Here is a 16,308-nt window from a genome sequence, read left to right on the forward strand (position 1 = left end):
CATATATTCTGGACATTTTTAAATTTGATTTAAATACACCTGGCTCAAAGATTTTGTGGAAGCCCTGGTTCAACTTCACCATAGAAAACTAATTCAAAAGCAGCACAAACCCTTTTTAAAAAAAAAAATGTATGTATGTCATTTTCTTATCTAGCACTCTATAAGGGGGAGCAGTTCCTACTCTTCTTGCTATTCTGTTGAAAATGATTTTGTATTCTGACAGTGTTGAATAGTTACAAAATTTAAATTCTAATTTGTAAACTCAAACAAACGCAAAACAATTCTTACATGGGAGACACCACTTGCAGAGACAGGTGGGCTTAAAAGCTGCTGTACACATTGACTGCAATGGCTGGAGTTACTTTAAACAACCTTAGTTTGCTGATACATGAACTCAATATCCCAATCGAACAGACCTTACTATAAATAAACAAACATGTGTCAACTATAAACAAACAACATTTATACATATTCAAATTTTGTACAACTTTGATGAATACGTCTATCACTAAAATTATACAATGATAATCTTAGTTCTTAAAGAAAACAAAAAAATTACAATAATTTATAAAACAATAAACCACTAACAAGCAAAATGAAGCAAAAAAAAGTTTTATTAAAGGACTTTACAACAAAGTAGTTTGTTTATATTATTGATTTTTACATTACAGTCAAAGATGGAAGAATACACTGCTGATTGTTTTGATTCTATAGCTATATTTCTATGTATACATGTAGTATATAGATATAAATCAATGATGAACAAACGAGGGGTACCTGCAATAGATAGGTAAGGTAAATAATGGTTGTTTTGATTCTATAGCTATATTTCTATGTATACATGTAGTATATAGATATAAATCAATGATGAACAAACGAGGGGTACCTGCAATAGATAGGTAAGGTTTTGATTCTATAGCTATATTTCTATGTATACATGTAGTATATAGATATAAATCAATGATGAACAAACGAGGGGTACCTGCAATAGATAGGTAAGGTTTTGATTCTATAGCTATATTTCTATGTATACATGTAGTATATAGACTAGAACACACCCGTGATCTCACGGGTCCGTGACTGAATTAAAGTATATAACTATGCGCAAGCCTTATTTTAGTATTAGTATTGTCATCTGATAAAGTCATGCCGATTATAAGATACACAGTTTTCTCTGCTTTCAAATCTTTCTGTTTGAACCCGTCGAACTGAATTCGCTGTTTTACGTCATGCCCACTAAAAAATTGAAAACTGTACCTATACGCCTTAGTTTTAGTCCAGATTTTTAGTATTCGTATTGTTATCTTAGAAAGTCTTACTGATTAAAATACTACAATTGGTAACATATAGCATATTAATCCTAAATACATCGTTTGGTGGTGCGCCTATCAGATGCGGAACGTACAGATAAGGTAATACGTAACAGGTGAATATACAATTGGTATCGGTATCGGACTCGACCCGGAACTTCTTAATTATTGGCAATATTAATTACGTGGAAAACAAAAGGGCCTGGAGTGGTGTAATTTTTAATCTTCACCTTTGTACTATATTAGTTATATATAAAGTTGAATTCTGTGATTCGTCGTTTTTACGTGATGACGGCTGACAAATTGGACCTCGTAATTTTAGTATTATAGATATAAATCAGTGATGAACAAACGAGGGGTACCTGCAATAGATAGGTAAGGTTTTGATTCTATAGCTATATTTCTATGTATACATGTAGTATATAGGTATAAATCAATGATGAACAAACGAGGGGTACCTGCAATAGATAGGTAAGGTATATAATTGTTGTTTCATATATATAGTGAGTGAACTATTTGTTTGGAAAGGGGAAGGCAAGTGTAGTGCCTTGTTTGACTTCAAAATTGTAGTATTTAAAAAACGAGATGATTTTTATGTGAAGATAACTGAAATGTATGGGCAAAGTCTAAACAATAAGGAATTACAAATATTGTGATTATTACAGTCAAAAGATAGCATAAATTTTCATATTCTGATAAATATTTGTGAGTTAGAAATATTAACCACCTGCTAATACCAAATAAATATTTACATAAGATATGTTGTTCATACAGATACACTTGATAGTAAATTACTTCAAATTCTGTGTACTTTTTTACAAAAACATGTAGAAGAGTAATTCAGTTTAAAGGACCTGTTATTGAGTTTGTAAGATTTTTTTTTATTACAAGTCTTAACAGAGCTATTTGGACATTGTGTATCTATCATTTATTGTTGCACATGTAAATCCATATGATGAATGCTAACTTACTCAAACAGTTTGTAAGATAGTTTGGGTTTTTTTTTCTGATCAAAAGAATGGAATTGCCATTGTCTTAGAATTGTTAAAGATTTTTGAATAATAACTAATTATTTTACTTTTAAGGTATTGGGATGCATTAGTTCATGTGATGTGGCCTAGATTTCAGCTGATTTTAGAAATGAATACACAGAGTATTAGGGCAGTTGATCCATCAAAGCTTGGACACATAGATGTTCGACCTCATTATGTAAGCAATATGAATAGACAAATAAACAAAATTACACAAAAATGAGATAGAATCCTTTTAAACTAACTATTCAGCTTTATAAATACTGTAAATTCAGAAATAATTGCATGCTTTTATTTTCGTGATTTTGTCATTTTAGACTAAAATGTAATTTTATTTTTTGCAATATTGAGAATAAAATCCTGTATAATTCATAGAATTTTTTTTTTAAATGCAAGTTTAAATTACATTTTTCGCAATAATAAAATTATCACAATAATTTCTGAATGTGTAGTATAGTGTGACATAACATGATAAAGAACAATAAACGCAATGTAGGAAAAGTTCATGTAAATGTGATATGATAATGAACCTTTCTTTATATTAGATTGACATGCTGTTTCACACGATAACAGTCAACAGGAAGACATGTCATGCATCTTAGACATATTATGCTGACCCTAGGCTATTCAGTGTTGGTTCTTACATTTAAATACATATATAGCAGATAAGCTGAATAGGTCAATTTTGAAAGTTTTGGGTTTGATCCCATTGGCATTGGCAGATCCAAGGGGGGGGAGGGGGGGGTCCAGCGGTAGGAACCCCCCCTTTTTTTTGGCTGATCAATGCATTTGAATGGGACATTTAGTTGAAACCCGACCTTTGTCCTTGGTCAGGACCCCCCCCCCCCCCCCCCCCCCCCCCTTAAAATGGCTGGAATCCGCCCCTGGATCCAGTCAGAGATTTGAAAACATGACCTCCAAAAGTTGCAAATTATAGATTAGAGTAGCCAAAACTCTAAGGCAATACCATAAATATATCACACTATTCTCAAAAATCATGCTATTTTATTGGTTGAGAGCAACCGCATATTGAACTGTATAATGCAACGAACTATCAGCGGTATGGGGATTTCCTCAATGTTGAAGGCTGTATGGTGACCTATAGTTGTTTATTTCTGTTTCATTTGGTCTGTTGTGGAGTGTTGTCTCATTAGCAATAAAGCCACATTTTCTTTTGATATTAACAGTATAAGCTGCCTTTTCATTCATTTTTTGTATTTTAGATAACAAGAAGATATGCAGAATTCTCAGCAGCAATTGTTGGAATAAACCAGTCTTTCCCCGATGAAAGGGTATACCATCTTCTCAGTCAGCTGCAGACAGAAGTAGAAAATTTTATTCTAAAAATAGCAGCAGAATTCCCCCACAGAAAAGAACAGCTGATTTGTTTGATAAACAATTATGATATGCTGTTAGGAGTCCTGATGGTAATCTAATTTTTTTTAATATATCAGTTTTATGTACATTTTTTCAGTTTTTCAATCATAAACACAACTTTAGCTTGACTTTAGTATTGGATAGATAAATTAACTTTTATAAACAAGACTGTCAACAAAATTGAAAAAGTACTGGTATAGCATAGATAATTTTGGTCTGTTGTTGTTGGTTCCCACTTGCCATAGTTGTATTCATATTATTTTATTTAACTAAAGCAGGCTGTATGTTGTCCATTTTTGAATTTGTGCTATTCATGGACCATTTTGCTCATCATTGCTCCAAATGGTTGTATCTTTTCGAAAAGCACACAGAGTAACAGACGAATCATTATTTAATATGATTAAGATATATTTTTTACAATTTATATCTATTGAAAAAGTCTTCAATTTTATAGATTAAATTATTTTAAATTTCAGCAACAGATGTCATTATGATAAAATGTAATGTTTTTTGTAGGAAAGGACTACTGAAGACTCAAAAGAGACTGAAAGTTTTAAAGAACTACTGACTGCAAGAACAGGAGAGTTTATAGAAGAGATATTATCACCTTACTTTGGTGGGATGATTATGTTTGTTAAAGATTGTGAAGTACAGATGGAAAGAGGAGGAGCTGAATCTGTCAAATGTGATGAAAGTAGGTCATTGATAAGTAAAATCGCTATCAATTTATAATTGACAAATGAAAAATTCATCTGGGTTGCACAAAGATCAATTACTGTTAATTCAGAAATTATTGCGATGTTTTTATTATTGCGAAAATGCGACAAGGTTATAATTGCAATAATTTAAACTCGCATTTTGAAATATTTCATATGAATAAAAATGGATTTTTCTCAATATCGCAAAGATTTTTAAAAATCGCATTCGAGTCTAAAAAGACAAAATCGCAATAATTTCTGAATTTACAGTTACATTAATGTCATTTAATGTCAAATAATGGAGAAATATAGCAGATTTGATAACACATACATTTATTGACATTTGTGCTATTTACTTGTTCCACTACTCTCAACACTTATTTTTCTCATGACTTGAAGATATTTTTAAATTGAATTAAGATGAAAGAAGAAAGATGAATTATTTTGAAAAAACAGAAGGAAATTAAAAATGATTGTGAAGATTTCAGGTAAAATGTTTTTATAAGAGAACTTTAATCACAGAATCCATTTTTAGGCAAAAACATAACAAACAAATAGCTATTGTGGAAATAACGGCCACAGTTCACTTAGAATGACGAGGTCTGACATGATTACAGAATGCCGACATGCTAGTTTTAACTGACAAATCTGTGCACCATTGGTAGCAATGGATGCTCAAGTTCCTCCAGGTTAAATTCTAAAGAGAACGAAGGTTATGATCCCCAAATACGTCGGGTCTTATTCGCATCACCCCCTGGTTTCAGGGGAGTAAAGATTAACATTTTTTATATTATAAAACACTGAATACATAGGCCATACTATGTATCATTAACAGTCAAGCTCGAACTGGTACCAATTCAGAACCGGCCACTCAGGGTAGACATGAGATGGTCTCAACAGAACTTCCTGCGGTACCGCAGGAAAGTAAAAACCTAATATGATCCGACGTACAATTACGGGAAACGATCATAACCCCTTAATCTTGCCAGATCCCGACATCCTTTTAGACTGTGACGAATGATTTTATTACAAAACAATGAACAATTAGAATCGAGTAATTAAAATAAATGCTGCATGATTTTTATACGACCGCAAATTTTGAAAAAATTTTCGTCGTATATTGCTATCACGTTGGCGTCGTCGTCGTCGTTGTCGTCGTCGTCGTCGTCCGAATACTTTTAGTTTTCGCACTCTAACTTTAGTAAAAGTGAATAGAAATCTATGAAATTTTAACACAAGGTTTATGACCATAAAAGAAAGGTTGGTATTGATTTTGGGAGTTTTGGTCCCAACATTTTAGGAATTAGGGGCCAAAAAGGGCTCAAATAAGCATTTTCTTGGTTTTCGCACTATAACTTTAGTTTAAGTTTATAGAAATCTATGAAATTTTGACACAAGGTTGATGATCACAAAAGAAAGGTTGGGATTGATTTTGGGAGTTTTGGTTTCAACAGTTTAGGAATTAGGGGCCAAAAAAGGGCCCAAATAAGCATTATTCTGGGTTTCGCACAATAACTTTAGTTTAAGTTAATAGAAATCAATGAAATTTAAACATAATGTTTATGACCACAAAAGGAAGATTGGTATTGATTTTGGGAGTTAAGGTCCCAACAGTTTAGGAATTAGGGGCCAAAAAGGGACCCAAATAAGCATTTTTCTTGGTTTTCGCACCATAACGTTAGTATAAGTAAATAGAAATCTATGAAATTTAAACACAAGGTTAATGACCATAAAAGGAAAGTTGGTATTGATTTTGGGAGTTTTGGTCCCAACAGTTTAGGAAAAAGGGGCCCAAAGGGTCCAAAATTAAACTTTGTTTGATTTCATCAAAATTGAATAATTCGGGTTCTTTGATATGCCGAATCTATCTGTGTATGTAGATTCTTAACTTTTGGTCCCGTTTTCAAATTGGTCTACATTAAGGTCCAAAGGGTACAAAATTAAACTTAGTTTGATTTTAACAAAAATTGAAACCTTGGGGTTCTTTGATATGCTGAATCTAAAAATGAACTTAGATTTTTTATTACGAGCCCAGTTTTCAAGTTGGCCCAAATCGGGGTCCAAAATTAAACTTTTTTGATTTCATCAAAATTTGAAAAAATGGGGTTCTTTGATATGCCAAATCTAACTGTGTATGTAGATTCTTCATTTTTGGTCCCGTTTTCAAATTGGCCTACATTAAGGTCCAAAGAGTCCAAAATTAAACTAAGCTTGATTTTAACAAAAATTAAATTCTTGGGCCTCTTTGATTTGCTGAATCTAAACATGTACTTGGATTTTTGATTATGGGCCCAGTTTTCAAGTTGGTCCAAATCAGGATCTAAAATTATTATATTAAGTATTGAGGAATAGCAAGTCTTTTCAATTGCACAGTATTGTGCAATGGCAAGAAATACCTAATTTCACAATATTGTGAAATAGCAATTTTTTTTTAATTAGAGTTATCTTTCTTTGTCCAAAATAGTAAGCAAGAAATATCTTATTGCAAGATTTTTTTTTAATTGGAATTATCTTTCTTTGTCCATAATCAACTTAAATCTTTGTTATATACAATATACAATGTATATTCACTTTTTACTACCAACTGATAAATTTAAATAATCTTTACCATTCAGTGATAACAAGCAGTTTTTTTTACATCTTAATATTTTATGATGTATTTAAATGAGTAGTTATTGTTGCAAACTCCATTAGAATATTTTAATTGAGATTAGTTTTGGAATAAGGGAAAGGGGGATGTGATTAAAAAATTGGGTTCAATTTTTCTCATTTGAAATATCATAAATAAAAAGAAAATTTCTTCAAACATTTTTTGAGAGGATTAATATTGAACAGCATAGTGAATTGCTCTAAGAGAAAACAAAAATTTTAAGTTCATTAGAACACATTCATTCTGTGTCAGAAACCTATGCTGTGTCAACTATTTAATCACAATCCAAATTTAGAGCTGAATCCAGCTTGAATGTTGTGTCCATACTTGCCCCAACCGTTCAGGGTTCAACCTCTGCGGTCGTATAAAGCTACGCCCTGCGAAGCATCTGGTTATCCAAATAAAGTCAAAAGTTAAATGCATCTAGGCGAAGAACTAATACCAGGTATTGGTAATTCTATTTTCACACTGAATGTGTCTAAATATTTAGATAAAGGTGGTAGCCATTCATGAAAATTAGCATTGACATAATAATTATAGTTCTCGAACGTATCATTCAGCTAGCAAATCCATCGGCTTGATTGTCTCCTCTGTTTTGTCCAAAAAGTTATGAATCCGGCATGTTCTGGTCATTCTGAAAAGATAAATAAAACAGCAGCAGACACAAGAATTGTTATTAGATGGCAGATTGCAAGGGGAGGTGGGTGGGTTTTTGAAACTTTTACATATCTACAAGATTGGCTAGTGCAATGTAATGCTGACGAGTCATGTGAAGTTGATTGGCGGGAAACAAGAACCGGATCCGAATGAGGCAATAATCATTTCTCTTTAATTAAATTGGTTTATCTTATAAAAGCGATAAACCGTATTAATCACAGAATCCATTTTTAGGCAAAAACATAACAAACAAATAGCTATTGTGGAAATAACGGCCACAGTTCACTTAGAATGACGAGGTCTGACATGATTACAGAATGCTGACATGCTAGTTTTAACTGACAAATCTGTGCACCATTGGTAGCAATGGATGCTCAAGTTCCTCCAGGTTAAATTCTAAAGAGAACGAAGGTTATGATCCCCAAATACGTCGGGTCTTATTCGCATCACCCCCTGGTTTCAGGGGAGTAAAGATTAACATTTTTTATATTATAAAACACTGAATACATAGGCCATACTATGTATCATTAACAGTCAAGCTCGAACTGGTACCAATTCAGAACCGGCCACTCAGGGTAGACATGAGATGGTCTCAACAGAACTTCCTGCGGTACCGCAGGAAAGTAAAAACCTAATATGATCCGACGTACAATTACGGGAAACGATCATAACCCCTTAATCTTGCCACTTGAGTGTGTCTATACACACTCACCAGAATCCCCCCCCTTTTTCCTACAACATAAAGGTCCATTTAGGTGAACTAGCTAAGAAGGCATTATTCTTTGTTAATATGTTTGAATCTTAGACAATCATATTTTTCCTTTTGTAATAGCTTTGTTATAAAGGTGCTGTTTTTGAAGATATCACTTCTTTCGTTGTATTATCCATGTTATATATATATATATATATATTTATCATCATAAAACGCATTGTTTTAGCAGTAATACATCCACTGATAAACCGATCATGAATTACCAATGGGTTTACTAAAAGAGTTATCTCGCCTTAACCGGCTTAGTTGAACAAAATGTATTCTAAAGCACATGTTTGGAACTTGTTAAATATTTCTAAGAGATATAATGCGATAAATCAGGAAGTTTCTTCATAAAAATAAACAGTATAATCAATAAAACTGAACATCTGTGTATACATTCGGAGATTTGGGTAATAACTAGATTGATTGGTCACTGCAAAAGTACAATGCAAGATGGTGGTATGCCATGAATCTGCTCAATTGCTTTGTTAATCTGTAATATGCACTAATATTAGTTTTCCATTTTCAATTTTATAATCCTCTACAAAGTTTACGAAAATACATTACCTGTATATATAATAAGTGCTATCCTAGGCACTCCTTCAAAGTCGTGTACATTTGTATAGGCTAATCTATATATTAATTTTAAACAAGTAACGTGACCAATATTTTAGAAACCAAGGGAGTAGAACGTACACAAAAAAAAATCATATCAATCAATACATAGAAAGTACCACATATCCTGTACTAACATGACTAAAATTGGCAATCACATGCATTCCTAGTAGTACTTAAAATTCGGATACAGCTAAGCAGTATGTGCCGCTTTTTTGGAAAGTTCAAACTTGAATAGTTTTACGTCGAATATATTTTGTGACCTAAAAGAACTAGGCGTTTCCTGTACTAAATTGGCTACCCCATGCATTCCTAGTAGTACTTAAAAATTTGAATACATGTTTTTGGAAAGTTCTATCTTGAATAGTTTTGCGTTGAATATATTTTGTGACCTAAAAGAACGAGGTGCTAGAGTAAAATTCCATGGTATTACTTTAAGTAATGGATAGTTGATTTATTCCGACTAGAATTAAAAAGATTGTGTCCATCAGCTTCTGATAACAATTGCTAAATGTTCCCTTTGATAGAAGGAAATAGATCAAGAGTATTTAAAATAAATTTAAAAATTCATCGAGTTTCCCATCTGGATAATATGCGTGTTCGTTTGTAAAAGTCCTTAACAGTAACTTATATACCGCATATTTGTTTTGTTTCTAAAAATAGATGTGGGGAAGCCCATAGTTCGTGCCGACATGTAAAATAAATATGATAGTAAAATACAAACGTATTAAAACATCAATGTTCACATATCTGAGTTAGATAAGACAATCAAAAATAATCTAAACAATACATGTACATGTATCATGTGTATATATACAATAACATTATCGCACTTCAAAGTATAGAGGATGTTGTGTACCATGCTCTGTCTGCTGCTTCGTGAGTTATAAAGTACTTTGATAATTGTGTGAATAGTGCACATAATTCTCTTATTTTCTCTAAGTTGACTTGTTGGTAAACTAATTGTCCTGTTCATGAGCATAAGTAAGCTATTTGAAACCTATACAGACTAATGCTTGTATAACTATATTTGCTTGTATCACTATATGAACTATATTTACGCAAGTCAGAAAATTTAGGGTTGGGCTTGATATGTAGGATTCAACAACGTAAACATGAGCTCTGCAAATCTCTCACAAGTTCAACTGACGTGATATTTCACATCAAAATCAAATATCAAATTTAATATAAGCATATTTTACAACAGGAACACATGCATAATGTAAATAGCTAGGCAAACATGCAAAAATTAAAACAAGCAAGCTAACAAGAAAATAAACGCAAATTGAAAAGTATAAATATATACATGTAACTGAGAAGCTCCCTCGTGTAAATAGAATTGGTATAATTCAATTAGACAACTCTTCACAGTAGAACAAACGGCAAATAAAATAATAACAAAAAGTAATTTTACTGCCTTCAACAATGAAGAGAGCCCATGCCACATTAACTATAATTATTAGTAGTCACTTTTCTGCCTTTATTTATGAGCAGAGCCCATGCCACATTAACTATAATTAGTCACTTTTCTGCCTTCAATTATGAGCAGGGCCCATATACTGCATTAATATCAATAAGTCAGTGTACTGCCATCAACAATGAGCAGAGCCCAAGTCGCATTAATAACATTTAGTCACTTTTCTGCCTACAACAATGAGCAGTGCCCATACTGCATTAAACGAAGTCATTGTACTGCATTCAACAATGAGCAGAGCCCATGATACTGCATTAAAGGTAATTAAAAACCAAAAAGAAAAATGTTAAACAAGTCAAACGAGAAAACAGTAGGCATAATTTATGTACATCTTTTTTTTTTTTTTTATATATAGTAATGCCGTTTTAAGTGTATCAAACAGTTTAGGAAATATTTAAGACTGTACATGTTCAAAGGATTTCCACTTGTAAATATTTTAATCTAAGCCATCGACTCTGATGGATTTAATCTAAAGCTATCGCGTCATCCGCCACAAAATTTCTCTTCTAACTCTCATATAGTGTATTTCATCTATTACACGTCAACTGAGCCATTTAACACATAGTGTAAAATTGTGTATAATAGTGGTAGAATCTATAAAGTAAATAAAGATGAGGAATTTGCACTTATTGCCCTCGTGTGTATCTTGTGTGTAATAGCGCTAGGTGCGTCTTCAAAATGACTGCATGGTTATATAATTTATGTACATTAAAGCAGACATGTAAAAAAGGGCACGAATTAAATATATGACATCAAATTATAATAATAAATAATCCTTTCAGTAATCTTAACTTATCACCATCAGATTATCTTATTCCTAATGAGATAAATATCAATTAGAATAATTATACACCACAAAACATCAACTGTCATTCGAGCATTGTATTTTATTTTATTTTTTATATTTATAAATTCAACATACCGAGGTTAAAGCTTGACGAAATCTGCAAACCGCTGGAAACAGGTAGTGAATTCTTTGGATCAGTGGTTTTCCTTCTTTTAAATCGTGTTTTCCTTACAAGTGCAACTTGTGCTGTGTGGAATTCTAAACGGGGGCTCCTGGTGTGAAGATTTTGTTCTGCCATTAAATTGATCACCGGTCAATGAGCCACTGACAAATTGGAGGCTGTCCCTGTCATTCGAGCATTGTATAACTTTTATGGCGAAGATACATTATTAAATTGTTCTAATAATCTCACAAACATGATGTCGAAAGAAGCTGGATGTGTTCCTCGTGTTGATGACTCGGTTGATGGCATTGGATCGTGTGGTGACCGTTCGGTTTACCTTTTAATATCGTCGTTTGCTGACCCTTGCAAATGAAAATCCTTTCTTGGAGAATTGTCTTGTCTCTACGATAGTTTCATTTCAAAATATTAGAATATGATATGCGGATGTCAAAGATATTTTACGATTGCATTTTTTGAAACTTTTACATATCTACAAGATTGGCTAGTGCAATGTAATGCTGACGAGTCATGTGAAGTTGATTGGCGGGAAACAAGAACCGGATCCGAATGAGGCAATAATCATTTCTCTTTAATTAAATTGGTTTATCTTATAAAAGCGATAAACCGTAGTAGATTGATTTACTTCTGTGGGTATCAATTTTCATGGATTGAGGTAACTTTGAATTTTTATGGATATTTAATTTCATGGTTTTGCCAAATTCTGCATATAAACCAATGGGAAACTTGTAAATCATTGAACATTTAAATTAATTTTGTGGTTTACATGTACCCACGAAATCCATAAAATTGGTATCCCACGAATAATAATAAATCCACATTATTTGGTCATATTGCAAATTTGATTATGTTAAAGATGTTTGCAATTGAAAAACTAAAGGAATTTAATTCATTGTGTGCTTTAAAGTCGTAAGAAACCTCAAATCCCAAATAATAATGCATATGTTTTTTATAACTCATTATAAAAGTAATGTACATATACTTTTTTGTGAGGAAAATTCTTTAATTTATTCATATTTAGAAGAAGTTTACTTTATTTCAATTGCTTGCTTTCAGCAAGCAATTCCCCCGACATATTTTCCGTATGCAACTGAAAGTGACCTCAGTGTGACCCACCTCGTAAAAATCCGGTCATCACAATACGCATGAATGTCCTTAAAATAAACTATTATCTGAATTTACATGTTAAACATGTGCTCAATTTCCATGCTTTTTGTAGATTTTATTTCGATTGTTGACAAACAGGGGACAATCGTTAAACTTCAGATTCAAAACACGAACTTTAATTACCTGCTATATTTTCACACCAACACTCAATTGAAAAAAAAATTGACGATTATACGAAATTTACATGAAAAAAATGAGAAATTCGTGCACAGAAGACTAAGTTTATGATGTTTGTATGCATTGGTTCAAGAATTGGAAGAACATTATATTTCACCGGTCACTCGTTTCTTATGACTTTAAACTTTAATTTGGGGCTTGTAAGTGTAGCAAAATAAACTAGAAAATGTTGCATTAATGAATGTATGCATGTTTTAGAAAATGTTTTCTAGGGATCAAGAATATTTTTTCATCAATTTAGTTTTCTTACTTTATCATTTCTTTTATTTAGTGCTAATTATCTTGTGCTTAATAGATTATGTATATTTTTACAGAAAGGGTACAACAGATAGTGAGGGGATTTAACAATGACTGGAAGAGGGCATTAGAAATGATAAATGGAGAAGTGATGAGGGCATTTACTAACTTCAAAAATGGAACACAGATATTACAAGTAGATACATATGCTATAGTTGCATGTTATGTTATATTGATACTGATTTCAAGAGATTCAGGACATAATTTTTTTTATGTTAATGTGTAAGGGTACCAGAGGGAATCTGAACTCTGAAGATCAAGGTTACACACATTATTTATTGTGCAGAGCTTTAGGAGACATTTCTTGATACCTAGGTTTATCGCTATTTTGTGCATTTTTCCTTTTTGATCTTTTTTTGTGATAATTTTTTATATCATGCTACTCGCTTGAGATGGAAAATTATTGTAAAAACTAAGGAGACACATGGCATTACTGATAAAAATTGACATGAAATTGACAACTTCATAGGTAAAATAGTGATAAACAGATTATCATATGTTATCTCAACTCGATTGCTTTTCTCGTTTTCGCTGTAGATGATCAATGATAATCTATAATTATAAAGAGTGAAAATTGATATCATCCTGAAAAATTAATTTCAGTCTGAATATAAACAAGACTGTGGGGACTTTATTATTATTATTGAAATTAATAAAACAGAGTTGATATGAAACAATATGCTGTTCTCTAGAGTTGTTAAACCCATTTCTCTGATGGTCAAAATTAACTTTGTGTAAGAAAAATGGAAATTTTATTACATGAATGACCATAACCAAGGAAATACATTTCCACATATAAGCTTTAACTGTTTTTATGAGATTCACAATTATATTATTAGTCTTCTAAACAATTATGCAGACAACTACCTGACAGATACTTTTTACTGCATGTAGTTAATTTATCTCAGTTTGTTGTACATGTAACAAAATAATTAAGATGTAGTTTGTTACTGTTTCCATAAAAATAGATGCAAGGTCAGACCTATAAAAGGCATACTGTAATAATGAACTTTGATATTTCTATCATGCTCAACAGAAGGGCAACTTAATTGCCCTTTGATTTCAAAGTGTTAAAGAAGAATACTTGAATACGACACTGTGGATTCATTTATTTTTGCGGGTACCAATTTTCGTGGATTGACTGAAACTTACACTTTAGTGGACATTAGATTTTGTGGTTCTGCCAAAGTCTGCAAGCAAGCCTATGGAAAATTTGTAATTTGGTTGAACATTTATATTTGTGGTTCACCTGTACCCACGAAATCCGCGAAAATTAGTATCGAACGAGTATTAATGAACCACAGTATGATATTTTTCAGGTTGCCCTTTAATGGTAAAGTGTCATAGAAATTTTTTGAATACCACATTCAATTTTGTCTTTTCAGGGTGCATTAACACAGCTGATACAATACTACCACAGATTCCAAAAAGTTCTATCTCAAGGACCATTCAGGAATATGCAGATTAGAAATGAACTCATAAATATTCATCATGTGATGGTCGAAGTTAAAAAATACAAACCTACTTTCTGATTAGAATTTTTTTTAAAAGTTTAACACATTCCATTTGATATCTGTGATCAAGCCTGATGTCATCTTATCAGATAGAACTAAAGTGAACACAAGTGGCTACTTTCTGATGAAAAAACTAGTCCATACTAAAAAAAAGTTCAGTGGTTGTAAAATGATTGATACATGTGTGAGATTACGATTAACCAAATAGTATTGATACCAGAATAAAAATAACATTTCTCAAACTGTGATAAATGTTCAAACAGCTAACTGTGAATCTATATGCAAAGTTTGTGAAATGAAAGCTTATTTGATAAAAAAAATTCTACAAGAAAATTCTTATAAAATATAAATGAAATCTTGTTTTATCCTTTTCCTTTAAAGAATATTTTAAGAGAAAACAATAGATGATAATTAAACATTTTTATTATCTATTTCGAATCTACAATCACACAAAACAAAAACAACCAGTTGTTATCTATTATATGCAGTATAATATTCATAAATATTGCATTGTAATTTAAAATAAAGGTTAGAGTGAACTGAAACTTATATTAGAACATTAACATTTCTTAATTCTTTTTGAAGATATTTAAAAGATACTTTTTAATTTTAATTTATTTGTTGAGTTAATAGAAATTTACTTGTCATGTGCAATACAATGGATTATTTATGTTTTATTAAGTCAAATGAATAAAAATGTAAAATTTTAACATATATGTGTTATTAAAGTAGCAAGAAAATAAAAAAAAAAAGTCATTTAAAAGCATTTATGTTATACCATGTGTCCTCTTTTTATTCGACTGCAAAAATTGAAAATTATTTGGTCGTATATTGGTATCACATTGGCGTTGTCGTTGTCTGCGTCGTCGATTTCGTCATCGTTGTCGTCCGAATACTTTTAGTTTTCGCACTCTAACTTTAGTAAAAGTTGAAAGAAATCTTTGAAATTTTAACACAAGGTTAATGACCACAAAAGGAAGTTTGGGATTGTTTTTGGGAGTTTTGATCCCAAGATTTTAGGAATAAGGGGACAAAAAGGGCCCAAATAAGTATTTTCTTGGTTTTCGCACTATAACTTTAGTTTAAGTAAAAAGAAATCTATGAAATTTTGACAAGGTTTATGACCACAAAAGGAAGGTAAGGTTTGATTTTGTGAGTTTTGGTTCTAACATTTTAGGAATTAGGGGCAAAAAAAAAGGGCCGAAATAAGCATTATTCTTGGTTTTTGCACAATAACTTTAGTATAAGTATATAGAAATCAATGAAATTTAAACACAAGGTTTATAACCACAAAAGGAAGGTTGGGATTGATTTTGGAAGTAAAGGTCCCTACAGGTTAGGAATGAGGGGCCCAAAGGGTCCAAAATTAAACTTTGTTTGATTTCATCAAAAATTGAATACTTGGGCTTCTTTGATATGCTGAATCTAAACATGAACTTAGATTTTTATACGACCGCAAATTTTGAAAAAATTTTCGTCGTATATTGCTATCACGTCGTCGTCGTCGTCGTCGTCGTCCGAATACTTTTAGTTTTCGCACTCTAACTTTAGTAAAAGTGAATAGAAATCTATGAAATTTTAACACAAGGTTTATGACCATAAAAGGAAGGCTGGTATTG

At 31.8% G+C, this 16,308-nt stretch overlaps 1 protein-coding gene across 4 annotated transcripts in view; it reads left to right on the forward strand.

The window, feature by feature from the left end:
* The window catches only part of LOC134707373 (vacuolar protein sorting-associated protein 52 homolog), a 27,231-nt gene extending 12,515 nt beyond the window's left edge, over positions 1–14,716 (forward strand). For all 4 annotated transcript variants that reach the window (XM_063567081.1, XM_063567082.1, XM_063567080.1 and 1 more), the window contains 6 exons: positions 672–790; positions 2,396–2,519; positions 3,565–3,768; positions 4,235–4,412; positions 13,193–13,311; positions 14,561–14,716. In XM_063567081.1, the coding sequence (XP_063423151.1) occupies positions 672–790; positions 2,396–2,519; positions 3,565–3,768; positions 4,235–4,412; positions 13,193–13,311; positions 14,561–14,707 (891 nt within the window). In that variant the 3' untranslated portion in view covers positions 14,708–14,716. The remainder of the gene's footprint in view (positions 1–671; positions 791–2,395; positions 2,520–3,564; positions 3,769–4,234; positions 4,413–13,192; positions 13,312–14,560) is intronic.
* Positions 14,717–16,308: the final 1,592 nt, after the last annotated feature.

The sequence above is a fragment of the Mytilus trossulus genome, chromosome 2 (genome assembly GCF_036588685.1).
Source record: "Mytilus trossulus isolate FHL-02 chromosome 2, PNRI_Mtr1.1.1.hap1, whole genome shotgun sequence".
NCBI lineage: Eukaryota > Metazoa > Mollusca > Bivalvia > Mytilida > Mytilidae > Mytilus > Mytilus trossulus.